The sequence below is a fragment of the Mesoplodon mirus genome (assembly GCF_964341445.2).
Source record: "Mesoplodon mirus genome assembly, chromosome: 7".
NCBI lineage: Eukaryota > Metazoa > Chordata > Mammalia > Artiodactyla > Ziphiidae > Mesoplodon > Mesoplodon mirus.
In genome coordinates, this window is record NC_138983.1 from 14170536 (window position 1) to 14198070 (window position 27535).

The 27535-nt window shown below is 42.4% G+C and overlaps 2 protein-coding genes across 4 annotated transcripts in view; one reads left to right on the plus strand and one right to left on the minus strand.

The window, feature by feature from the left end:
* The window catches only part of CSTPP1 (centriolar satellite-associated tubulin polyglutamylase complex regulator 1), a 199865-nt gene extending 183564 nt beyond the window's left edge, over positions 1-16301 (minus strand). The window contains exon 1 of one of the 2 annotated variants that reach the window (XM_082628616.1): positions 16163-16301. In XM_082628616.1, the coding sequence (XP_082484742.1) occupies positions 16163-16208 (46 nt within the window). In that variant the 5' untranslated portion in view covers positions 16209-16301. The remainder of the gene's footprint in view (positions 1-16162) is intronic. The other variant, XM_082628617.1, reaches the window with a different exon arrangement.
* A 10133-nt stretch (positions 16302-26434) lies between these two features.
* LRP4 (LDL receptor related protein 4) overlaps positions 26435-27535 on the plus strand; it is a 52196-nt gene continuing 51095 nt past the window's right edge. For both annotated transcript variants that reach the window (XR_014294744.1, XM_082628611.1), the window contains exon 1: positions 26435-26673. Coding sequence is in view for 1 of the 2 variants with exons in the window: in XM_082628611.1 (XP_082484737.1) it covers positions 26622-26673 (52 nt within the window). In the remaining variant the exon portion in view is untranslated. The remainder of the gene's footprint in view (positions 26674-27535) is intronic.

Sequence of the window (27535 nt, forward strand, 5' to 3'; positions counted from 1 at the left end):
TCAAGCTATCTTTCTTCCTTCCTACAGCAACTTGTTTCTTCTTTTCCTCAGCAATACAAATTTTCTTTGCTCTCTTTTATGCCTTTTACTTTTGTTTCCCTAACTCTAAGGAGATAACCTTGAATCTTACTTCAAAGACAAAGACGAGGTTAAGTGGTCAGGTAAAGAACATCAAATTTCAGCTCCATTTCTAAGCTTAACTCTGTCCTTCACAATTTTTTTAAATTAATTAATTTATTTATTGTTGGCTGCGTTGGGTTTTTGTTGCTGCATGCGGGCTTTCTCTAGATGGGGTGAGCGGGGGCTACTCCTCGTTGTGGTGCGAGGGCTTCCCACCGCGGTGGCTTCCCCCGTTGCGGAGCATGGGCTCTAGGCGCGCGGGCTTCAGCAGTTGTGGCACGTGGGCTCAGTAGTTGCGGCACACGGGCTCTAGAGCGCAGGCTCGGTAGTTGTGGCGCACTGGCTTAGTTGCTCTACGGCATGTGGGATCCTCCTGGACCAGGGCTCGAACCCACGTCCCCTGCATTGGCAGGCGGATTCTCAACCACTGCACCACCAGGGAAGCCCTCCTTCACCATTTTTACTTGCTGTCTGTTGTTCAAATACAATTATTCTTTGTAGAGTCAGGGTTTGTTTCCTTTTCTTTTTTATTGATATATAATTGACATATTATATTAATTTCAGGTGTACAATATGACGATTCAATATTTGTATATATTGTGAAATGATCACCACAGTAAGTCTAGTTAACATCCATCATCACACACAGTTACAATTACTTTTCTTGTGATGAGAACTTTTAAGATCTACTCTCTTAGCAACTTTCAAATATACAACACAGGATTATTAACTACAGTCACCATGTTGTATATTACACCCCCAGGATTTATTTATTGTATGACTGGAAGTTTGTACCTTTTCCCCACCTTTACCCATTTCACCCACCCTCCACCCTCCACCTCTCTGGCAATCACCAATCTTTTCTCTGTATCTATGAGTCCAGGTTTTTTAAAGATATTAAATATTACCTACATATTAGTGAGATCATATGGTATTTGTCTTTCTCTAACTTATTTCACTTAAAATAATGCCCTCAAGGTCCATCCATGTTGTTGTAAGTGGCAGGACTTCCTTCTTCTTTATTGCTGAATAATATCCTTGTAGAGTTGTTTTAAAGCCATCTTAGGACCTGATTTCTCACTTGGGAATTCCTGCTAACTGAAAAATCTTACCTATAAGCTGCTTTCAAATATAATAAAATGTTTGTCCACACTAAATATAACAATAAAAGTGACATTATACTATGTTTTATAAATGTATAATTAAACATTTACCTATAGTTTAGGGTCAATAAATATTTTATAGGTATCAAATATTTTCAAAGATCTCAAAATAGTTTATAGATTAGGCACAATGCCTATAGTGCCCAATGGATAAATATAGCCCTGATTCCCACCTCCAAAAACAAGCTTGCTCCTCTGCCTTGATCCTGGAATTCCCTCCCACCTCTTCTGAAAAAGTATTCTATCATTTAATCATCTTGTTCTTCTCTTGGATCCTCCCTCTCTCCTCTGCTATGGCTCCCTTTCCTTCAGCCTATAAACATACTCAAGTCTCTCTGCCACCTAAAAACTTAAAAACAACAATAAACTCTCCCTACTCTTGCTATCACCCCCCTCCTCCTTCCCCAATCCACTGAACTTCTGGAAACAAATCCAGCCTACCTATTGTCTCTAATCCCTCACCCTTCCCATTTACTCTTCAATCCAGGAAAATCTGGCATCCTACCACACTACTCCACTGAAACTTCGCACCTAATGCCACTAACAATCTCTTCTGCAGCTCTTATCTTATTTGACCTCTCTGAGACAAGTGATATTACTGAACACTCCCTCCATCTTGAAACTCACTCCTCCCCCACTTTCTGTGGCACCACATTTTCCTTGTTTTTCTAAAACTCTCACTCTCAGTATAGGAAGATAAATATCTTTACTTATTGTAAAACTAGCTCTCTGGAAACAAGATTTAAGTTCCTACAATGGGTCCAACTCCCACTCAGAGAAGTTTTATTTGGCAGCAAAGTAAGCCCCAACACCCAGCAGCCAACACAACAGTAGAGAACTAAAACGCTAACATTCCATGTGCTCACTAAAGTGTAGAAAGGGACTATTCTGATCAGTTGGAAATGTTTACAAAGGACAGAGAAGTGTTCCAAGAGAAATGACAGGAGACACAGAGTTAAGAAAGAAAAGAATAATAAAAAGGGAGCAACCATGGGCTTCCCTAGTGGCGCAGTGGTTGGGAATCCGCCTGCCAATGAAGGGGACACTGGTTTGAGCCCTGGTCCGGGAAGATCCCACATGCCACGGAGCAACTAGGCCCATGCACCACAACTACTGAGCCTGTGCCCTAGAGCTGGAGTGCCACAACTACTGAAGCCTGCGCACCTAGACCCTGTGCCCCGCAACAAGAGAAACCACCGCAATGAGAAGCCCATGCACCGCAACGAAGAGTAGCCCCTGTTCACTGCAACTGGAGAAAGCCTGCACACAGCAATGAAGACCCAACACAGCCAAAAATAAATAAAATAAATAAATTTATTTTTTTTAAAAAGGGAGCAACCAAGCTCAGTAGTAGCATAAGGCAGAAGAGTGGAGAACACGGACAAGGGATAAAATACTCTATACTTAACAGAGGTAGAGGTAGGGGAGGAAAAGTCAAACACCCACTGATACATCTGTGCTTCGCTTCTGAATAAGGGCAAGCACCTACTAACAATACACATACCAGGTATGGCAGGTTATTGTTTGCACACACCAAAATATGTGCTCCTGTTCTTCTTACACACAATTATCTGGTTGGACTTCAATTCCCAAGCTCCTCTGCAATTAGCAGGGGCCTTATATTAAGTCCTCACCTATGAAATGTGAGCACAAGTGATGTTTGCAACTTCTGCCTTACTTGCTTAAAAGGTGTTTGCCCTGGACTTGTTCCTTCCCCTTTTCATTTCTATAACTGGAAATGGCTACAATGGAGGCATCCTCAGAAACCATGGGTTTCAAATGGCATGGCTGCCCTGCTAACCTGAAATCCTATGAAATCCTAGAGCAGATCCTGCCTTCTGCATCCTGGACTCAGGTTAAGTTAGAGAGAAATAAAGTTCTTTCTTGTATGAGCCATTGCACTGGAGGGGCAGTTGTGGTGGTGGATCTTTTTATAACAGCTGCTCAACCATCACCCTGAGATCAGTGGCACAAAAGCACCTAAAGTACAAAATCTCAGTATACCTCAACATCTTACTGACCAAGTAGGAAACATTAGTCTGGAGAGAGGGGAGTTTTGAGCATAGGGGGAAGTTCTTATCATTAATTAATAATTATAAAGTCAGATTTAACTAACATTGCTTGACTGGCACCCAAACCACTAAATTTGGAACCAGAAGTACTAGAGTCAAATCTTAGCTCCACCTACTGCTATCTATTATATATAAACATTGGAAATTTTACTTAAGTTCTCTGAGTCCCCGTTTCCTAGCATCCACCCTCATGAGTAAATGTCATAACACATCTACAGTACAATATAATAAATGATGTCTCAAATAATGACACCACAACATAAAGAAATGTTAAATTATGTTCTATTATACCAGAGAATCTGGGGAATATATCATATATTCTGTAGACATTTCTGTTAAAATATTAAGTTCTAACCCTTCAATCCTTGTGAACTGAATAGGAAAGAGGGCTTTGAGAAATCAGACCTAAAAGCAAAGCAGCTAACAACACAGGCTCTAGGGTCAGATAAACTTCATTCAAGCTTCACCTCCACATTTACTAGCTTGGTGACCTTGGGCAAGTTACATAACCTAAATTTCAGTTTCCTCATGGAAAAGTGAGGATCAGGCTGGTACCTGCCTCACAAATATCTTGTAAGGACTGAATGAGATTGCTGTCTATCTCCAGTCCTCCTGTATATGAGAACGACTCCAGCTGCCATACCAAGAACATCTATTTGAATATATTTCCCACTTAAGACAGTATTTGGGGGGCTGGACTTACTTAGAAGTTGGAATATTATCTCTGTATTTTAAAAAATGTAAGAGAAATAATCTCTGCTAAGGATTTAGAATTTAAATGAAATAGTGTTTCCCATTTAGTGTCATCTAATAGAAAATTAAATCTGGGAAGTGAGGTTACCCAAGTGTTACTATACTTGGAAACAACAGATGAAATTTTAAACTTGAAAATTACATGAGGGGGGTCTTCTCAGGTTTTGTTGCCTAAAACCTTATGAAAATACCAACAAAAATGGAAGCAGAGATGTTAGCGATAATTTTGTCAATTAAAAAATATAAATTCTCTTCTGGTGTCCCCTCTCCTCTAAAGATAATAACTAAAGCTGGTTTTATTACTTGGCTGAGTTTAAGGGCTTTCCAGTTAGGGAACTCGATGTCAGGTCCTTCAACAATAATTATTTTCTCTTAACCACTAAGAAATATGATAAGAAAAGTTCACAGTGTGAGACAAAACAATCACTTCTTTTCCTTATGAGTTTGTTTCTTTAGAAACATGATATCAAAACCAAATTCTTACTGGAAGAACAAAGGTCAAAACAGTCTCTACCTATGTCCAGACATGGCAACAAAAATTAGCAAGACTCAGACTTCCCTGGGGGCGCAGTGGTTAAGAATCCGCCTGCCAATGCAGGGAACACAGGTTCGAGCCCTGGTCCGGGAAGATCCCACATGCTGCGGAGCAACTATGCTCGTGTGCCACAACTACTGAGCCTGCACTCTAGAGCCCGCGAGCCACAATTACTGAGCCCTCGTGCCACAGCTACTGAAGCCCGCACGCCTAGAGCCCATGCTCCTCAACAAGAGAAGCCACCTCAATGAAAAGCCCGTGCCCCACAACGAAGAGGAGCCCCCAATCACCTCAACTAGAGAAAGCCTCCGCATGCAGCAACGAAGACCCAATGCAGCCAAAATTAAATAAATAAATTAATTTAAAAAAAATTAGCAAGACTCCAAAGACTATTCATAGGCATAACCTTGAAAAGAAAAAAGGCAGGGTCATTCTTCCTGAAGACCTAACCTATTGTCTTCTACCTGTATATTCACTATCCTCTACCATGCCAATCCTTGAAGACAAGGCAAAAGATTGATGACACATATAAGACTTTATAAGTTAATCATGTGTTTAAATATCAGGTTTGGTGGCCTAGAGACTATCAAGAAAGACAATCAATTTTAGGTCTCATTAAATAGTTTACTTTAAGATACGTGACATATATTAATTAATTCATCCTCTCAACCTCCTATGAGGTAGCTTTTATCAACTCCATGTGTTGGGGAAATTTGATGAAGGAGAATAATAATACTATTTTCTATTTACAAAATACCTTTCTTATAAAGAGCTCCACATGTTTTATCTTCTCAGTCTTCTAACATTCCTGTGAAGTAGGTGGTAATATTACCTTTTCCTTTCTTATAGGTAAAATGCTAGGGCTCAAGAGGCTTAATGACTTACTCACATGGTAGCTTGTATTTTATCCACTAATTAGAACATACTGCTTGGGATTAACACTAGACCATGGACTCAAGTCTAAACTGCACATAATTCAAAGGTGTCAAGCTTCTAGTTTTCTCTACAGCCGTCTTTCAACACATCACATTCCAAAAAAGAGTGGGGTCGTGCTTGCTGTTTAAGCACATGTGCTCACTGTTTATAAAGCTTATTATCATTTCTCTAAATTGCACTATTTGAGTTTTGTCTAAATGCCTGAAAGCTAAATTATTTTTTGTTTACTCTCTGTGCACTAGCATTATAAATGATGTCATCAGGAATATACAAAACTGTTAGACAAAGCTGCAGGGCCAATAAAAGCAACTCACTTGGGCAAGAGTGTGCTGCTTCTTCTCCCCCCAGCCCCCGCCCTCCTCCTTTTTTGAAGTAGGCATCACACAAAAAGATGACTCATTAAGCCCAAAAGAGTTGACTATGCCATGTAAGGGCTTCTTATGCAGCCCTCCACAAAGAGACCTGAGTGGCAGCATAAGGCCTCCTCTTCTGTGCATTTTCCTCCAGGCAGAATGTGCATTTGTGTGGCTACATACACAATTATAATCTCCCCTGAAAAGCAATTCCTTCCATATGACAGGCTGAACAGTGGCCTGAGTGCTAGCCTCATGTTGCCTGTGCAGTTAACATGCTGAAATAGCAGACACATTTAATCTCTCCTTTCTGAAAAACTAAGATAGGACAGAAGAAGCAAAGCTGGAAAGAAATCCACACAGAGAGAAAGGAAGCCAGCCCAAGCGCCCAAACTCACTTTCTCATGGGCTGAGCTTCTTTGTGTGTTGTCTACTTACGTGTCAATTTGCAGGACTTTAGGGCATGAGAACCATGGAGCCGAGTGGTTCTGGCAGCCTCTCCATTTGACAAGCAAAGCCAGAGACATGCGGCCTTTTGGTACATTTCACATTCAAAAGCGTTATTGTCTCAAGCATGCTTAGTTTAAAATATATAATTTTCCCATTTAGTGCACATGTTGTATGTAAGTTGGCCACAGGAGGAGTTCTGCCACATGATCTTTAAAGAAAAAAAAATGGCAATGGCTCTAACGTAGCCCCATCCCTGCCAGATACCTTTGTTTACTGGGGGGGGTGGGGGGGGCAGTGGGCTATCCCAGGTGAGAGAAGTCTGAATTTAACAAACACCTGATACAAAGGCCAGTGCACAAACAGATTTCTGTCTTAGATTACAGAAACTGAAGCCTGTGTTTTACCACAATTACCTGTAATCTCAGGGCCAGATAATAGCATTAACAAGACCTTGAGCTACACAATAGGACAGCTGGAGAAAGGCTCTTACTCTCTCCTTAGAACGGTGCTTTTAAAAAGCTAATTCAATGAAGAAAAAGAAAGGGCTCTGAAAGTGCCTTCTCAAACAATATTTACTTTTACTGTGTTCCTGCTAATCAAACAAAACTTAGTCACAAGCTTTTATGAAAAATCCATTGGATGATTTCAGCAGTAATTACTTTGTTTAAAGAAAGGTGCTTAAGAGAAAACATAGCTAATGGGATCTGTAATTTGGTAAGTTCAGATGTGTTTGGGAAAATCCCTCCTCTCTTTGATAAATCATTAAAATTCTGCTCAGATAAATGTGTTTTGACTTGAAATTCCAATCATAGAATGAGCAATTTCCTAAGGCCCGTAGGGAAGTAGCGCAAGGGCATCCCAACACAGTGGACCCAGGGATTAGTTGACAAGGGTAATTCCAGTCTTAGAGCATATTACTCTGCCCAACTGAAGATGGAATCTCAAGGAGATGCCCCCAAATTGTATAAAATCTCCTTCCTTCATAAAATATCATTTTAAAAAATGAATTAAACCTTACTGTTGTGTAACCGAAACAAAGAAAATGTGTCAACCATGAAATTAAATTTACTCATTTAGCAAACATGGTATCTATGCAAATAATAGTGATCCCCAACTTTGGGACAGCATTCAGAGGAAAGATTTTAATCAGTCATCCTTTTTTTTTTTGTCAATGAAAGAAGGAGAAAAAAGCTTAGTGTCTCTCACACAGTAGGAATTCAATAACTATTTGTTGAACTGGAGTCCTTTCATTTGAAAAAAAAAATTATTTTACTACTTAAAGCAGACTATTCATTTAACAACTGCGCACTTAACTTGGGCCAAGCACTGTGTTAGATTTTGGAGATACTGAGAGAATAAGCCTGCCCTTATGGCTTACATTCTAGTAAGAAACAGACAGTAACAAAATATACAAATAGATAAATAAGATAATTGTGATAAGTGCTAAGAAAGCTATAAACAGGATAATGAACTAGAGATAAGCTAATGGCTCATTTTGTCTCTTCTGATCTACTATTATTAGTTTTTAAAACTTTAATTACCTACTCAGCTTCCTAAATTTACTCACTTAGCAAATGTGGTATTTATAACAAATAAAAGATATCCCCAACTTTTGGACAGCATTTGGAGGAAAGATTTTAAGATTAATTGAATATATAAATGATAAGCAAAGTAAATAATTTACAGAACCCTAGAATTTAAACCCTAGAATAACACTGACATCACCTGCAATCAGTTACCTTGGAGAAATGGGGATGGGTAAGGGTCAACAAACAACATGCCTTAGAACTCACTTGCTCTTTTTTCTCCCCAGCAAAAACATTATTAGGGCTTCCCTGGTGGCACAGTGGTTAAGAATCCACCTGCCAGTGCAGGGGACATGGGTTCGAGCCCTGGTCCGGGAGGATCCCACATGCCGTGGAGAAACTAAGCCCATGCACTACAACTACTGAGCCTGCGCTCTGGAGCTGTGAGCCACAACTACTGAGCCCACGTGCCACAGCTACTGAAGCCCGTGCACCTAGAGCCTGTGCTCCGCAACAAGAGAAGCCACTGCAATGAGAAGCCTGCGCACCGCAACAAAGGGTAGCTCCCGCTCACCACAACTAGAGAAAGCCCACGTGCAGCAATGAAGACCCAACAGAGCCAAAAATAAATAAATAAAAAATTAAGGAACACATTGATTACATTTACTAAGTAGTTTACAGAATTCTTAGAAAGGTGAAAGAAACAGAGTCTAGGCTGAATTTCCAGGAACAAATCCCAAAGTCACATCCCAGAACTGGGCCACCTAGGGAACTGCTGCCCCTGTCATGACAATTTGTTTTTTTGCTTTTGGATGAATCCTGATAAGCAAACTTATTTTTGTTTGAATATAATTAGTGAATCTTCCAAACCCAACCCTATGCTAGGAAACATTGCTATTTACAGTAAGTCAACAGAAATACTGTTAGGACTTTAGAATGCTTGGGTTGTTGCAGAAAGAAAAAGAAATATTACAGATGTTACGCTGACTTCCTAAATCTTTGGAAACTAGGTTTATAATATATAAAGCTGGTCACTTAAAAACAGTAATGAACGTGTTCACAAAACCATCTCTTTCCTTTCTTCTTCCCCCCTTCCCCTTCCTTTCTTTTCTTCCTAATTGTTCCTTTCTTTCTTTCTTCCTGAATACCTTCTCTAGATAAAGCAAAGCATGAATATAAAGTGTTCCTCCCTACAGGAAACTTATGCCAGAGATGGGAAATAACTGTCGTTATAGAGCAAGTGAACTGTATGTATGCAGGTGTCTTGGCGATTTCCCAGTTTGGTTGGCACTTATTAACACTGTCACTTTGTGTTACAGTCATTTATGAATATGTCCCATCTCCCATCTTTGGCATAAGTTTCCTGTAGGGAGGAACACTTTATATTCATGCTTTGCTTTATCTAGAGAAGGTATTCAGGAAGAAAGAAAGAAAGGAACAATTAGGAAGAAAAGAAAGGAAGGGGAAGGGGGGAAGAAGAAAGGAAAGAGATGGTTTTGTGAACACGTTCATTACTGTTTTTAAGTGACCAGCTTTATATATTATAAACCTAGTTTCCAAAGATTTAGGAAGTCAGCGTAACATCTGTAATATTTCTTTTTCTTTCTGCAACAACCCAAGCATTCTAAAGTCCTAACAGTATTTCTGTTGACTTACTGTAAATAGCAATGTTTCCTAGCATAGGGTTGGGTTTGGAAGATTCACTAATTATATTCAAACAAAAATAAGTTTGCTTATCAGGATTCATCCAAAAGCAAAAAAACAAATTGTGTCTGGCAGTAAAACAAGTAAATATCATGTGCTATGATATCAGCAAATGCAAAATAATAAGATTAGTTACACTTAATAATCTTCAACATAGAAAGAATCATATGTCAGAACCTTTGTCAAGGCTTGAAAAAACTGTATCAACCTCATGACTGGAAGGGACTATATCAGTTACTGTTGGATGTTGTCTTAGTCCAGGTACTCTGAGAAGCAGACAAGAGACAGGATCAGACATGCAAGAGATATACTGAAAAGCCCATGAGGGAAAATGGGGAGGGAGCTGGAAGAAGCTGGGAGAGCTGACAGACCACAATGCAGGGTTGACCCTTGTAAAGAAGAGCGAGGGAGTGAGAGTATTAGACTGCAGTGCAGTGGGAGTCCTCAAGCCAAAGTCACCATCAGAGGAGTCACACTTCTCATAAAAGTGGGTCTTCGGGCCTCCCTGGTGGCGCAGTGGTTGAGAGTCCGCCTGCCGATGCAGGGGATACGGGTTCGTGCCCCGGTCTGGGAGGATCCCATATGCCGCGGAGCGGCTGGGCCCGTGAGCCATGGCCGCTGGGCCTGCGCGTCCGGAGCCTGTGCTCCGCAACGGGAGAGGCCACAACAGTGAGAGGCCCGCATACCGCAAAAAGAAAAAAAAAAAAAAAGTGGGTCTTCCCCACCCAGTCATCCACTGGGAGCAGACTGTGGGAAGTGTGACCTCAATGTGAACAAGGTGTTGGATTGAGAGCTGGGCTTCAGAGTTAATTACCCTCCCCTCCACATAATAGGGGATATGAGAGGCACAATTTCATGGCTGCCACAGATGTATTACATTTTTGTTAAAATGTAGGAGTAATAATAGCAGCTAATATTTATTGAGCACCTACCCAGGTGCTCTAGAAGGAAAGGTATCTTACTCATCTTTGTGTATCCTCTTTTTACAATGTAGCAGCCAGGCATTGCTCTAAAAGCTTACATGTATGAGGTAAGTACATTTTGCATATCAGGAAACTAAGGCACAGAGAGGTTGAGTAACTTCTTCAAGGTCACACAGCTACACAAAGTACATAGGTTATTGTCATTAAAACTCTCCTAAATGGTTTATTTTTAGAAGTTATCTTCCTTATTGCCTGCCTTTGAGAGATGAGTCCAGTGGCAAGAGGGAACTGGAATTTTACTATTCCCTGATCCATCCTGGTTCCTAGGATGCCCCCTCCTGGCAGAAATGTTAAATTAAGCCCTTGGAGTCACCTGAACTTACTCCAGAATCCATGCAACCATTATAAGCAGGTCTATGCAATAGTTGGAGCCTCACTGTTGGAGTTGCTCAAGGTAGTCATAGCATGGAGTTTAACAATGTGGACTCTGGAGTCAGATTGCTAGATTAGAATTCTGCCTCTAGGACTCACTAACTAGTTATTTAATACCTCTGTGCTGTAGTTTCCTCATATGTGAAATGGAGATAAAAATTGAAACTATCTTCATGTGCATTACTGTTTATAAAGCACATAAAATGTTACCTGGAACAGAGTAAGTACTTAATAACTCTTAGTTATTGCTCACATATTGCTCACATTTGGGGGACCCTAAGGTCAGATTATTCATGTTCAATTTAACACATATGTACGTATAAAGTGTCTATATTGTGAAAGGTAGGTATACAATGATGAGAAAGATACAATTCCTGTCTTCAGGAAACTGATTTGCAACTAATGAACTGTTTAAGAACTCCATTCTTAAAAGGGAAGCAAGTGGGCTTCCCTGGTGGCGCAGTGGTTGAGAGCCTGCCTGCCGATTCAGGGGACACAGGTTCGTGCCCCGGTCCGGGAAGATCCCACATGCTGCCAAGTGGCTGGGCCCGTGAGCCATGGCCGCTGAGCCTGTGCGTCCGGAGCCTGTGCTCCGCAACGAGAGAGGCCACAGCAGTGAGAGGTCCCCCCAACAAAAAAAAAGGGAAGCAAGGATCACTGCCCTTTACAGGCAATAGATATTTTGGTTTGTTTATTTTTATCTTATTGGTAGAGAGGAAAAAACAGGCATGGAATCCAGTAAACCTGGATTTGAATCCCTGCTTTTATGTATCATCACCTATGTGACTTTGTACAAATCAATTAGCCTTTCTAAGCCTCAGTTTCCTTATTTGTAAAATGAGGAGACGATATTAATAACTACTAAATAGGACTAATAATAATACCTACCTGTATGGTGGTTGTGAAGATTAAATGAGTTCAGGCACAGTGCTAAGCATAAATGAAGTGCTCAAAAACTATAGCTTAAAAATAACTATCCAGTTTATTGTGATTCCTCTAAAACTATAGCCTCCAAAGGACAAAGACCATCTCTGATTTCCTGGAGTTATCTATTATGCCAATCCACTACCAGTCTTAGTGAGAATAGGCAGTAGCCATAGAAACAGAAGAGGCAAATTGAAGCATAAGTGAAAGCAAGCACCTCACCAATTTAGGTGGGGTAAAATAATAAACCTCACACCCTCATGCTTACACTCAGGGCAGCACGTAGGTAGTGTGTTTTGCAAACTGGGACCAGAACAGGCTGCCCTTCAGCTCTAGAGAACTCTCCACACCCAACCAGATACACAGACACACCTCAGCCTTTGGCAGAGGCTTCCAATAAGTAGCTTTCATAAAGTGGAAACCTTTCAAAGGCTGTATATTTATTTCATCTCCTTACCAGACTCTCCTCTCTCTATTCACACCTGGGCATTAACATAGTTCCTATCACTCCATTCTGATGACTGCAGGCACGAACATCATGGAGTCAATTCTGTAATGATGATCTTAAGATCCTAAGCCATTCCAGGCCATGATTACAGGTTCCTAATCCACAAAGTCAGCAGGGAATGGATCAGTTTACCCAACAAGATGAAAGGCTGTTTTCTTCACTAGTAGTCAAAAAGGTAAATATAAGCCCTGGCTAGCAGGTAGAAAGGAAAATCTATGGATATTCACTGAATAGGTATCCCTGTCATTTATACCATAACACTAAAAAGAGGTCTCCAGACACACTTACCAAGGGATATTGAGCTTTCACTTTTCTGATGCACTGAATACCTAGAGCTTTCCTATCTATGCAATTTTCTTTTTTTCTATGTGTATTTTCTTCTCTAGGCCTACACATGTGACTTTATAATTTGTTTAAAAGAAGAAGAAGAAGGAGAAGGAGAAGGAGAAGGAGGGGGAGGAGGAGAGGAGGAGGAAGAAGAAAAGCCAAGCGAAAAATAACCTCCGGGGCTTCCCTGGTGGCGCAGTGGTTGAGAGTCCGCCTGCCGATGCAGGGGACACGGGTTGGTGCCCCGGTCCGGGAGGATCCCACATGCCGTGGAGCGGCTGGGCCCGTGAGCCATGGCCGCTGGGCCTGCGCGTCCGGAGCCTGTGCTCCACAACGGGAGAGGTCACAGCAGTGAGAGGCCCGCGTACCGCAAATAATGATAATAATAATAATAAATAATAATAAAAAATAACCTCTGTAGGTATTTAAATTTTCAAATCAGAAAATATTTTATTAAATTAATCTGTAAGGGGTGATTTTCAGTGGTCATTATATTGAGGGTGAATGCTTCAAAACAGCAACAGCATGCTCTAAAAGAGACCAAATTGTAATGGGCAGGGTTGTTCTCAACTAAAGACAAATGCATTTCAGCAGAGGTGTATGGTCTGAGGAACCATGAGGAAGCCAATGAGTAGTATGACCCTGCTTAGGGCAGTATGAACGTCCAGACGGTGAATGGGACAGGGAGTTAAGGCACTTAAATATGCAACAGAACCTGAAGGAGGTTCAATAATCCAGGGTTCAATAATTAGACAAGTGGTTGGACATTGAAGCTTTTACAACCAACCTGAAATTTTGATTCTGTTTATAGATTAATTATCAACATTGCCACTGAATTAGTGGCTGAAAAAAGTCACTTATGGAGGGACCACCAACTTCTACTCACCAAAGCACCAGTATATTAAATATGTCAAGACTTTGAGACATATAATTTAAATATGTTAAGACTTTGACGCAAACATCCAAGGAACTGAACAATAGACTAGGCTTTTCAAATATTTCATAGATTCATTAGTACTGAGTAAATAAGATAAAATACATAAAATCCTTAGCAAAAGTCTAGGCATCGTTAGACACTGATATTATTATTCATTGGATGCAAAATTATCTGCGATATAACAATGCTCTTTATATATATATATTATATATACATATAATATATATATATATACACACACACACACCTTTCAAAAACCACACAACCCTTAAACCTGGTAAAAAGATGCTCAACTTTAGAAAAGAAATGTACATTAAATCTACCCTGGGACTACTTGTCACTTAACAGGTTGAAAAACTCTGACGGTTTGAGTTTGATATACTTTGTTGGAAAGACTATGGGGAAACAGGCATACTCTTACATTGCTAGTACAGTGTAAAACGGTACAACCCCTGTGAAAGACGATTTGGCAATATCTATCAATATTTAAAATGCATATGTCCCTGACCCACCAATTTCACTTTGTGGAATTTATCCTTGCAGATATACTAGCAACGGCACAAAATTACAGGCTATTCAGTGGGGTATTTTCAGTAATAGCAAAAGGCTAAAAACAACATGTGTACCAACAGAGAACTGGTCAAATAAATTATTTAAAATACTATGTAGCTAAACATTTTTTTAGAAGAATGAGAAAGCTCTCACTGACACAGAAATCACTCCGAGATATACTGAATGAAAAAAGTGTATTCTCCCTTATATACATAATAAACTAAACTCTGGAAGGATACACAGGAAACCAGAAATAGTGGTTACTAGTGGGGGGCTGAGGATGGATGGAAACTGGCAGATGGGGGAAAAGGGGTTGGAAGAGACTTTTCATTCTAAACTTCTTTATGTTTTTTAATCTAGTTTCCATACTACTAATTCAAAAATTTAAACTAGAATTGTTTTTCATTAAAAAATGTGTATAGTACATCCATACAATTGAATATTATTCAGTGATAAAAAGAAATGAACTATCAAGCCAGGAAAAGACATGGAGGGACCTTAAACGCATATTGCTCAGTGAAAAAAGCCAGTCTGAAAAGGTTACTTACTCTATGATTCCAACTACATGACATTCTGGAAATGTAAAACTTTAGAGACAGTAAAAAGATCAATGGTTGCCAGTGGTTGGGGGACAGAGGAAAGGATGAATAGACAGAGCACAGAGGATTTTCAGGGCAGTGACACTATTCTGCATAATACTATAATGGTTGGTACATGACATCATGCATTTGTCAAAACCCATAAAACTGTACAAAACAAAGAGTGAACCCTAATGTAAACTGTGGATTTTAGTTAATTATAATGTATCAATATTGGTTCATCAGTTGTAATGAATGTACTATATTAATGTCACATGTTAATAATGGGAAGCTCTGAGTGAGAGAGAGAGGGAGTATATGGGAACACTCTATAATATCTGTTCAATTTTCTGTAAACTTAAAATTGCTCTAAAAAATAAAGTATATTAATTTTTTGTTTTTCTTTTTTTTCGTGGTACGCGGGCCTCTCACTGTTGTGGCCTCTCCCGTTGCGGAGCACAGGCTCCGGACGCGCAGGCTCAGCGGCCAGGGCTCACGGGCCCAGCCGCTCCGCGGCATGTGGGATCCTCCCGGACCGGGGCACGAACCCGTATCCCCTGCATCGGCAAGCGGACTCTCAACCACTGCGCCACCAGGGAAGCCCTAAAGTATAATAATTTTTTAAAACGTGTGCATACGTGTATGTATATTACATACATACACACAACATACATATATCCTTCTTTCATCCAGTAAATGCCTTACACACTGAAGGTGTTACAGTGTGTGTAAAGTATTACAGCCATAGCCTTAATGGTCAAGAGCTCAAGCTCAGGAGTGGGCAAATTAGGTTCTGATCCTAGCCCTACCATTTTATAGCCTTGTGTGGCCTTATTTGTGCAAGTCACCTCTTCAGCCTCAGTTTCTCCGTCTGCAAAATGGAAGAAAAACACCGTCTCCTCCTGGGGCTGTTATGAAGATTCAATAAAGAATGCACATAAAATGCTTAGCATAGTGCCTAATGTAAAAGAAATGCTCAAATGCTCAAAAATGTTAGTTGCCGCTATAACGGTTAAATGATTGTTCACAGAATGACTGATTTGGCACTTCAAGGTTCCAAGGTTACTCCACTGGCAGCATATCAGTAATACCCCCAAAGGCTCCTCAATTCTCAACTCCAACCTAGCCCACTTAGGGCACAATCCACACTGTCTGAGCTCCAGCGGGTACACTTCAGCATTCTTTACTCCCAGATGCTGTTTTCCTCCTCGCTGGGCCTTACAAGTTCAGGCCCTGGCCCGCCCCCACCCCGCCCCTCCCTAGCCCACTCTACCCGTTCCCACTCAGACCTCGCCTCGGCCTCCTCCCCAAACCCTGGCCTAATTCGTCTGCACTTCTTTCCTTCCCCGAAGCTGAAGGAAGTGCCTACCCAGATACTCGTAGTCCGGTAGGGCTAGGCGTTCCGGACTCAGCATCCTTTGACCAGGGTAGCTTCAGAGATCCAGCTCTCCCGCTTCCGGAAGCCCGGTCAAGGGCTCTCTCTGTTGCCATGGCACCCACGCGGCGGGAGGAGAGGCTAGAGGCGGAGGGGGTGTCACGCCAACAGTCTCCGTATCGCAACGCCAAGTTGGCCACACTAGTTCCGGGAGCTGTCTCTTCGCGGCGGTCATAGTTTCTTTGGAGTCCCTTTCTTGAGGCGTTGGTTTTAGAGGAATTTGAGGTGGAGAGTTCCTTTGAAACCATCATATTTCCCGGTGTCGAAAAATTATTGCCAGCCCTCCATATACCCGCAATTTCTGAATTTCATAACTACTCCTGCTTTATACAACTGTTATCCTAAATCACAATAATAACTCCCACCCCTAAATTCCCATAAACATTTACTATCCCATTACCTATTTTTATCTTATTATCATCTTAAATTACTACAAAGTGCTTCCACATGCGTATATCTTGGCTGCTTTTTGAGGTCAGGGATGTGTCTTTTCTGCCTGTGACAAGGCTGGGCGTCCAGAAAGTGCTCATTAAATTCTCTATGACTTCATTGACATTTCCTCTCAAATTCCCCTTTATCTTTATAGCCCCTCCTTCTACTTCTATCCTTTACTATTTGGTACCCTTCCCAAGTGTCTTCTCTTTTCCTTTTTTTTTCTTACGAAGACACTTCACTTCTTGGGGGGATGGGATGCACAAACAAAGACACCTATTGGATTTTTTCCCTTATATCCCTAATTGCTCACTTTTCCTTTAAGAGGGGAGAGCGTTCATTGGTTTTCAAGTTCCCAGATATCTGGATATTTCTCTTTTTGCACCTCTCCACGCCCAACAATGGGTTAGTGGTGTGTACCACTTGTCACAGTTCAAACATAGTAGAAAAGGTCACTGGCCTCACTTTTTAAGTTAGCTCTCCCCCACATGAGGTGAGGTTTTGTGGAAAGAAAGAAAACAAAAATCATTCTATCAAAGGAAAGATTGGGAAACCAGTGGACCACCTACACTGGGAGAAAAAGGAAAGAGGAGGTTCTTCTCTTTGTGTTCCGAGTGGTCTATTCTTAGCCTTCTCCAGCAGAAGCTTCAAACCTCCTAATTCTCCGTTTCCCTTAAAATTGTATATGTGTCTCATTTCTAGGCTCCGGTGAGTCACTCTGAGTTTGGATGTGGTAAGGATAAAGGGACAGAGCCGAACTCAGAGCAGCATTTATTATCTTGAGGTAATAAGTTAACTAATTTGGTATTTGATGTGAAGTCCTGCACATAATAAAAAAACATTTGCCTTCTACCTCCACCCTTGCCTCCCAACCCCTCCCCTACCCCATGCACCTTGAGAGTTATGCGAGTTTCATAACTTTCACAGCTGTGGCTTTTTACTATATTATTAATAAAGTAATAAGGGGCTTCCCTGGCGGCGCAGTGGTTGAGAGTCCGCTTGCTGATGCAGGGGACGCGGGTTCGTGCCCTGGTCCGGGAGGATCCCACATGCTGCGGAGCGGCTGGGCCCGTGAGCCCTGGCCGCTGAGCCTGCGCGTCCGGAGCCTGTGCTCCGCAACGGGAGAGGCCACAACAGTGAGAGGCCCGCGTACCGCAAAAAAATAAAATAAAATAAAGTAATAGTAATAGGATGGTAATAATGAAAGATTACAATTTCATTTTATTTCCAAGCAACCTGAAGCTATTCTCAGATCATTTCATTTGTCCTCATAAAACTTTCTAATGCACTTCTTCCTTTTCTAAGTAGGGAAACCGAGGAACATGTCGGGAAAATGACTTGTCTAGCATCATCCAGCCAGTCAGTGGGAGAGCTGGAACAGGATCTCAGCGATCTCAACCTCCAGGCTAGTGGTCTGACCGCTAAACCACACAGCCTCTTTTTTTAGGGTTTGTTGGCTTGGGTTTTATTTATTTATTTTTCTTTTTGCTCTGCCCTGCCAGCAACTGGAAGCTCCCAGACAAAAGAAGAGAATTTTGAGTCCAGGCTGAACATTTGACATCCCCTTATTTGTGGGGCATTATCCTGGGACTCGGACGGTGCTGCTGTTGGGGTCTGTGTGGTGGAGCTGGGAACCAGCCCAAAGAATATAGCTTTGTTTGGGCATTAACCCATTTGTGGTTATAATAATGATAAGTTTCAGCACCAGTGGCGCCCGACTGTTAATGACTCAAAGAAAGCTAAATAAGAACAAGATGTCATCTCTGGAGCAATTTGTAGGTTTTTCCTACAGCTCCATCCCTTCCATAAAAATCCTAAGGGCCCTTATATTTAAAGTCAGTCTTCCACTCAATGTCCTAAACAGTCTATTGAGGAGGAAGACTTAGAAAAGGGCAGGTGGTCGCTAAGCTAAGGCTTCAAGAAAATTTGGGGTTGCACAGAAATAGCAGGTAGCCTTTTTAATGGTGGTGGAATTACTGCTTACATTTTTCTTCTTTATACTTTTCCATATTGTTAATTTTTTTTCTATAATAGGCATGCATTATAACCTGAAGACAAACAAACAATAAATGAGTGGCTTAAAAATCTTTAAAAAATTTTTTAGCAGAAATGATGACATTCCATATAGTGTTTGTTTTTCCCAAGAGGGAGCCATTACTTTTAGATTTCTCTTCTGCCATACATTACACAAATAGGTTTTGGCAACCTGTCAGTAGTGAAGGAAGTTTTTCAGTGAAACATACACAACATCAGGTCTTAAGAAAAGGGGAAATACACAAGAATTGTTAAAGTCAAGTGCATTTCTGTGACCCTGTTGAATGTAAGAAAAGAAAAACATGTCAGCCTTCAATTTCGATGTGCTTTTCAGCTTCTTAAATTATCATTACATAGGTCTGAAATTTTTACCTAAACAAATAATCATCCAGATAGACCAGTAAATCAGAAATCAACTCCACAATCCTGAAAATAAGCAAGTATTATGAAATTGGTCAAAACATAGAGAGTGCTTGAGATGTGACAGTACTACTGCATAAGGAATGGAAACATCAAACTCAAAACAATAGGAAAAATACTCACAAAAGAGGATATGCTGAGACGCCAATTTATCAGATTGTAATTTCTAATTATAAAGAGAAAATTAATAGACATCTCTGGCTCTGCAGAGGACCTATGAAGAGATTGATAGGGAAGAAAATCCTCCCTGGAATTGAAAACCACAGAAGAGCAAATATAAATGTACCAAATAGTTTTAAACTTCAAGGAAACAATAGAAAGAAAAAATGCAGTCTGACTTATTCTTACAAAGCAGATTCAAGAAACTAGGACAAGCTTTTATCAACTCACCAAGCAGAAAGATGCTAAAGGCGAAGTAGCTACTAAGAAATGCAGGTCATGAAATTCATGCTGAGCTACTAGGCTCTTCTTCAAAGACTTATCTTCCATAAAAGCAAAGCAGAAACTACGTGTGATGCCACTGTATGAGATTTACATGTTTAGTTTAAAATGCTATTTACAGACAAATCATTTTGGACTGCCACAGTGGGTCAACAGACCAGAGCTTTGGGAGAATTTGCAAGGAAAAATAAATGTTCCCATTTCTTGGGCAGTTAAAGAAAACTAATGCATTTCGAGAAAGTGGTTAAGAGGACATGGCTTAAATTGAACTGGAGCTCAGAGACAATTACAGACTTGTACCTTCTTGTTATTTTATATTTTCAGTGCTGCAAAAAGAGTTGGGAATTACACTTTCATGTAGTGTAAAACAGAGGAGGATTTTCTGATCCTTCTTGGTAGCCCACAAAAATTAGCTGTGCCTTCCTCTGTCCTGGAGTATGCACAGCGATAACTATTTGTGTCATTTTCACTAAGGGAATAGTAGGACAACACTACTCTTTTAACATATTAGGTAAAATGGAAAAATTCCTTGAAACCCAAACTAACAAGTTTCACTCAAGAATAAACAGATGGGCTTCCCTGGTGGCGCAGTGGTTAAGAATCTGGCTGCCAATGCACGGGACACAGGTTCAAGCCCTGGCCCGGGAAGATGCCACTTGCCGCGGAGCAACTAAGCCCGTGCGCCACAACTACTGAGCCTCTGCTTTAGAGCTCTGCAACAAGAGAAGCCACCACAATGAGAAGCCCACGCACCGCAACAAAGAGTAGCTCCCACTCGCCGCAACTAGAGAAAGCCTGCACTTAGCAACAAAGATCGACCTGAAAAGCTGTATATTTATAAAGAAATGGAATTTTTAGTTAAAAATTTTCCCACAAAAAGAACTCCAATCTTCAAAAATGTGATTTTGTACTTTTATAAACATTTAAAATTATACTAAAATAGAAAACTTTATCTAATTTTCCTTTGGAATTCTTCATTGACCCATGGGTTATATAGAAGTGTATTATTCAAAATTTCCATATATTGGGGGATTTTCCAAAGGTGTTTCTGGTTTTTTTGTTTGTTTGTTTTGGGTTTTTTTGTGCAGCTTGTGGGATCTTAGTTCCCTGACCAGGGATTGAACCAGGGTCCTTGGCAGTGAAAATGTGGAGTCGTAACCACTGGACCACCAGGGAAGTCCCTGATTTCTAGTTTAATTCCACTGTGGTCAGATATACCTGGAGAAACCTTATATGACTTGAATCTTTTTTGCCTTTATTGAGAATTGTTTTATGATCTGGAATATGGGCTACCTTAGTAAATGTTCTGGGTGCTCTTTGAAAAGAATGTATACCCTATTGTTGGGTGGAGTGTTCTATAAATGTTAATGTACACAGGTTATGCATGTGGATAAGGACTGGAAATGAAATTGAACCCATATTTTTAAAAGTAGACTTAAAAAATATTTATGTCATTAAAAAAAAACAATTTGAATTATCCTACTAGATTCTGAGTTCCTGGAGGTCAGAGACAGTCTTCATTCATCTTTAAGTTTCTAGAATCATGCACAGTGCCTGACAGAATAAATGCCTGTTAAATAGACTTTTTTCCCCACTTTAGACTAAAAGTTTAGAAAATGAAAGCCATCCAATCCACAGGACTTATGGTTGCCTCACAGGAACCAGTTCATGAAACAAATTTATTAAATAAAAAGGCCAGCAAATGGCAAGGCATCATTGAGAAAGAGATTAAAAATCAATCAGAAAGCATTGGCATCTCCTCCTTACACCTAAATACTATGTGTGACAGATCACCATATCTTAAGAAATACCCAGAAAAAAGCAACTAACTCAACAAAAGGCATAGAGACGATGCTGCAAGTAGACAAGCTAAGATAACTAGTTCAGGAAGATGAGAGGGAATCTACTAGGAATCATTAAATAAACTTAGGATATGAACTGGATGAACTGGAAGTTCCCAAGCTTTAGAATATTAGGACAAAAAGCTGCAGTCTAGGGCTTCCCTGGTGGCGCAGTTGTTGAGAGTCCACCTGCCGATGCAGGGGACATGGGTTCGTGCCCGGGTCTGGGAAGATCCCACATGCCGCGGAGCAGCTGGGCTCGTGAGCCATGGCCACTGAGCCTGCGCGTCCGGAGCTTGTGCTCCGCAACGGGAGAGTCCACAACAGTGAGAGGCCCACGTAGAGCAAAAAAAAAAAAGCTGCAGTCTATGTGTCTATTTTTTCTCCTGCAAGCCATCCTCTACATTGTTACAAGAGTTTATTGTTCTAAATGTTAAATTTGACCATGTTACTTCCTTACTTTAAAAACATTGCTAACTCACCATTACTAGGATGAATCAAAAGTCCTTAACATGCAGACGTATATATTCCTTCACAGTTGGGTCCCAACCTACTTTTCCAGCCACTGTGCCATTTACTCTTCCCTACACACTTAATTCTCTAGCTATACCTTTCTACTCACTATTCCCAAACATAATGAGCTCTTTCACACCCTCTTGCTTTGGGATAAGCTCTTCTCTCTGCCTAGAATGTACCTCTCCCACATTTTCTGCCTAGTAAACTCTTACACGTCCTCTAAGACTTTGGCAAAATGGCACCACCTCCAGGAACCCTTATCCAATCTCCTATATAAAACAGGGTAGAGGCTGAGTGAGAACAACGCAAATGCAAGATGGTAAGCTCTGAGGCTATGACATTGAGCTGGGAGCGGCCATGGAAGGGTCTGGGGAAACAGCATTCTAAACAGAGGAGACAGCTCGTGCAAAAGTTGTAAGAAATGATAGCATGTTACAGAGCTGAAAGAAAACCAGTGTGGCTAGAGTAGAATGAGTAAGGGGAAAAGTAGTCAAAGAATTAGGCGAAGGCCAGCTCATGAAGGACCTCAAAGGACATGTAAGAAGTACAGCTATTATTCTAAGTGCAGTAGGAAGCCATTGGAAGGTTTTAAACCTGGTAATAACATGATCTGATTTGTTTTTTAGGAAGTCACTGTGGCTGCTGTGTAGAAAATGAATTATAAAGGGGCATGTGTGAAACAGACCATTTACATAGATGCTTGAGTCATGTTTGTTACTAAATGAGTATTTATTCATTGATCCATTTGTTTATCCACCATTCTAAACTCTTCTTTGCTACTGAAATAAGCAAGACATACTGAGACGTTTGCTGCAAAAGCTCTACTTATACGTGCCGGGTGTGTGACTATCAAGCTTCCAGGAGATTAAAAAAAAAAAAAAATCTAGGAAGTCTCACTTTTCAGGGTGTGCCCCAAGTTATGCCAGGGAACTGAATCAGCCATGGTACCCAGATCCTGGCTCAAATAGTACTGCTGAGCTGGAACGTGAAAAGTGTTGGTACTTGAAGTGGTGGTATGGAGGGTTTGCAATTAAAGAAAGCACCAAAATGCAAATCAGACTATTCCCTTATACTTTCTTTTTTTTCTTTTTTCCTGGTCTCCAGTAGTAGCCCCCTGAACCTAGATAAAAGCATACCATTGCTAAAAGTTAATTATATTTTTCTATAAATCTTTCCTGGCTCAGGGCCTTTGTACATACTGTTCCTTCTGCCTAGAAGACCCACCCCATCCACACTTAGCCTGATGAATCGTACTCAGCACGCTAGTGTTAGTGCCTCTGACAGGCCTTCCTTGAACCCCCAAATCTAAATCAAGTCTGTCCTTTCCTAGAACCCTGTACTTTTCCTAGAATGCCCCTATCATTTGTAGCTTTAAATTCATTTGTGAGATCATTCTTCTAATGCCTCTGTATACTTGTAGCCTCCCCAACCATCAGACTGTAAGTTCCAGGGACCCAATATATCTGTTTACTACTGCTTCTACAGTGTCTGGCACATAATATACCCATAATAAATATTACTCCCACTAAGTGAGTTAATACTGGAAATAGGCATCCCTAGGCAGATAGGTATAGGACTCTTTTAGCTCCTTTAGCTGTGCTTTCTCTTGTTTCTCTTGTTTTCCATTCTGTAGCTTTAAGAACTCCTTCCTCCATTCACACAAGAAAGTGATCCTAGAGATGGAGTAATTCTTTTTTTAAGACTCATGTTTTTAATTTTTTAATCAGGGTCTCTCAACCTCAGCACTATTAACATTTTGGGCTGAATAATTATTTGTTGTGGGGAGGGATGTCCTGCTTATTGTAGGATGTTTAGCAGCATCCATGGCCTCTACTCATTATTTGCCAGTAATACCTACTCCCAAAAATGTCTCTAGGCATTGCCCCATGTCAGCAAAAATCACTCCTGATTAAGAACCACTGTTTTAAAGTGTGGAAATGTCAAACCTTTTACTCTTTTAGAAGAATTATGTTTAGAATTCAGGTTGTTGAATGATGCCTGGGTTGTAAGAGGATTCTACCAACCCAACTGGATCAAAATAGTGCCCATTTCTATCTTGTTTCTGTAGCACCCCCAGGGTATCCTTTGAAAAGGCCATTAGTGATGGTCTAATTCAGGGCAATATTCTGATCTTAGAAATTCAGTCCCCTGGTCTGTCCTAGAAGGATGAAGGAAAGGGGTGGTGTTTCTGAGGAAACGAATGTCTCTGAGACCCTTCTGGAATTGGTAATCCCCTAGAATTTTCCTAGGGGCATGTCCCAGGGGACAATAAAAGGGAGACAAACAGCCCATTCTGGCATGCTTTTCAGGATCTCTTACTCCAAACAAGACAGTCTGAGAGGCCTGGTAAAAATAAATATGGCTTAGCGCTCCTGGCACAAGAGCAGTTTCTGACAGCCAAGACTTAACTCACCCTAGGGGGTGACCCAGCCAGGGACTATGCATGAAGTTCATTTCTACCCATTGATATTCCCAGTGACTCACAGCAGCCAGGGATGGCTCTGTGCACCAGAACTGTGTTGAACCATGGAGGAGGAGGACTCGGGATGCACACAGAAAATTCAGTCTCTTGAGCCTGAGTCAGACAGGGACAGCCAGCTTCCCTGTTCCTCCTCAATCCCAGAAAAACAACACAAATCATGCCTTCTGGAAAGGAACCTGTCTTTTGAATACAGAGCGGAAACTGTTTATAAATTCTTAATCCCCTGACATTGAAAGTATGGTGACTGCCTGTTCTGAATTTTTGGGGGCAAATGTATTAATTATACCACATGTCCTTAGTTTTCATTGTGGGAAAAAAAAATGGTCTCCAGAATCCTAAGGTCTTCCTCAACAGGTCAAAAAGCAAGTCTTCGTAAGCAACATATATTGAAACCTTGAGACTGACGAAAGCTGTATCAATAACGTTGTGGGGAGGAGGGATTGAGAATCAGCCTCTACTTTTTCACCCTTTTCTCCTTGGATTTTAGGCTAAGATGACATAGGCCTTAAAGGTTGACTTTTTCCTAGCAGTAAGATCAAGTAAGCCTGACCTGACTCGACTGCCGCCTTCAGTCAGCGAAAAGAACTACATACACAGAAAATGCCTCATGGTATTTGTTACCATGGTGACGTTAGTTCAACATTTCATCTGCATAAAAATTTTAGGCAAAACAGAATAGAGAAATACTGGCTAAGAAGCAGTTAACAACGCATTTTTCCCTTGCTATTGCAAAGTTAATGTTAGCTTTGGTCAAAGATGGTAATTTGAAGTGAAAGCCTTTGAAAAATTGCAGACAAGCGAGGATGAAATGGCAACCAATCCATTGGAGAAATCTCCCAATATCCTCTTTGCACTGTAACAAATTACTCTCCCCTCAGCTAACATGGCACATTTGGGGCTTCCTCACTCTATTTACTAGTGAGAAGAAAGTGGTTTAACAAAATTGCAGATGATCCAAAGCCAGAAACTGTTGGCATACCAGCTTGGAGGGAAAAGCGATATACAGGACCCTAAGGAAGTTGGGGACTTGGCCAAAAGTAGCAGGACAAGATTCAACCTAGAAAATGGCAGGTGGTAACAAAATTAATCCATATGATTAATATGCACTGGGGAGAGGCGTAGGCCACAAAGCTAAGACAAGAGAGGAATTTATAACTTTATGTACTAACCCAAAAGTTAAATATTGCTAGAAGGCCCTAGAGACTGAAGCTGGGAGGAGGCTGAGGTCTCTGAGAGAATACAACTGCAAGCGAGGGCTTACTTCCTTACCCACTTCCTTTCTTGCCAGGATCTTAAAGTCAAAGAAGGTGAAGAGGCTAACTACGCTGATTTACGAAGACAGCCAGGAGGAACTACGTCTGGGCCAATTCTGGACGTCCGAGCGGGGGCGACAGGACCCAGACAACCACCTCAGGAAATGAGTAAACGAAAAGGGGAGGTCGCAGAATTATTTAGCTCTAGAACAACGCTGCCTAGGCGGGGGTCGGGGGGAGGGGTGGAGAAAATCTCAGGAAAGGAATTTTGACAGTGAGAACGTTAGTTAAGACACAGCACTCCAGGCCCCCTGATGCCCCTTGTTTGATGTCCATAAAGACCGAGAGGATTATGCATTAGCAAGCCTTGTGTATTCTGAGACATCAATAAAGTCTGGACTTGGGGCCGGTAGGGGGGCCGGGGTCACGTCCAGGCGACTTCGGTCAGCCTGGGTGCACCTCTCTGGCACAGAACTAGAGTGAGCGGGATCCGAGAGTTGCTGCTAGGATTAAACCTTTTCTAAGTTAAGGACTTTAAAGCAGTAGTACTGGGGACAGTGAAGGGGGGCTCTCTTGAGGGCTAGGAACGTGGGGGCGGCTTGAAGAGGAGCTGGGCCAGCGCTGCAGGCGCCGGCGGCTGGGGTCCGGGGACCGGGGGGCGGGGGCCGAGGGCGGAAAGGGGCCGGGCCGGCGCTGGGGGCGGGACCAGGCGTGGTGGCCGTGGCGGGGGCTGCGGCGCTGGGGGCGGGGCGGGGCGGCCCGGCCCGGGACACCCCCTCCGGATCCACTGGTGGGGCGGCTTCGGCTTCGGCAGCACTGGAGGCGGCAGCGGCCGGAGGGCGACTTGCGGGGCGCGCCCGCCACCGTGTACCGGGACGCTTCACCTAGGGGACCCTCCGTCGACACCCTCCGCCGCGCCGTCCCGCAGGACCCGGCGGGACCCCCGGCCGGCAGGGAGCGCCGGCGGCGGCACCATGAGGCGGCCGTGGGGCGCGCTGCTGCTTGGCGCCCTGCTCTGCGCGCACGGTAAGCGGCGCCGCCGCGCCTACGCCGACCGGCCCAGCGGGAAAGTTTTTCCCTGGGTCCGGCCGCTGCAGGACTCACCTCCCGAGGGCGGGACGGCGCAGGCTGGGGCCTGGGACCCCTCGCCCTCACTCCAAGCAGCAGCCCAGAGATTGTGTTCCGGGGAGGGTACCGGGAGCTCCCCCAACTCCTCCAGTCCGAGACGGGGCAGCGGTGGAGGAGCTCCCCGGGCTCGGGTCTGGGCCAGGCTGGGGGGAAGGTCCGAGGCGCTCGCTCGCCTTCCCTCGCTGCTCTTTGGAGAGCTGGGGTGCTTCCCTTTTCAGGTTCAGACAGGGTCTCTGTGTCCTTGGTGCGAATGAATGTGGGCGAAGAAAGGGAGGCGGGGAAGGATGGTCGCTAAACCATAAATTGTAAATAGCCCTCTTTTCAGGGGCTGGGGGTCTCGGGCGGATTGCGGAGAGGCTCCAGAGGAATCTGAATACTTGAGCTCTGGGGATTCCTCCACTCGAGGAACAGTTCATCGGGCTCCGGACCATGCTCCCGCCGAGGGTCCTTGGGCACTGCCTGCTCGCAGCATCTTCACTTAGTGGCGTTTTGGGTTCCCTCTCCTGGTTGTGACCAATCAGCTTCCTGCCCTGGATCCTTCCCGGAGGGGGGGGAGGGGGAAACAGGGTTGGAAAAGGGGCAGAGGAGGGACATAGGGAAGAAACTGCTGGAAGGCTCCCGCAGATCCGCCCTGGCCGGGATAGCTGGGCGGGTATCGCCGAACCTCAGAAGGCAGCCTCCCGGCCCTCGCGGTGGCCCTCGGGGAAGCTGGAGGGATGGCAGCAGGACGGCTGCTTCATCTGCTCCTTATTAATTACTT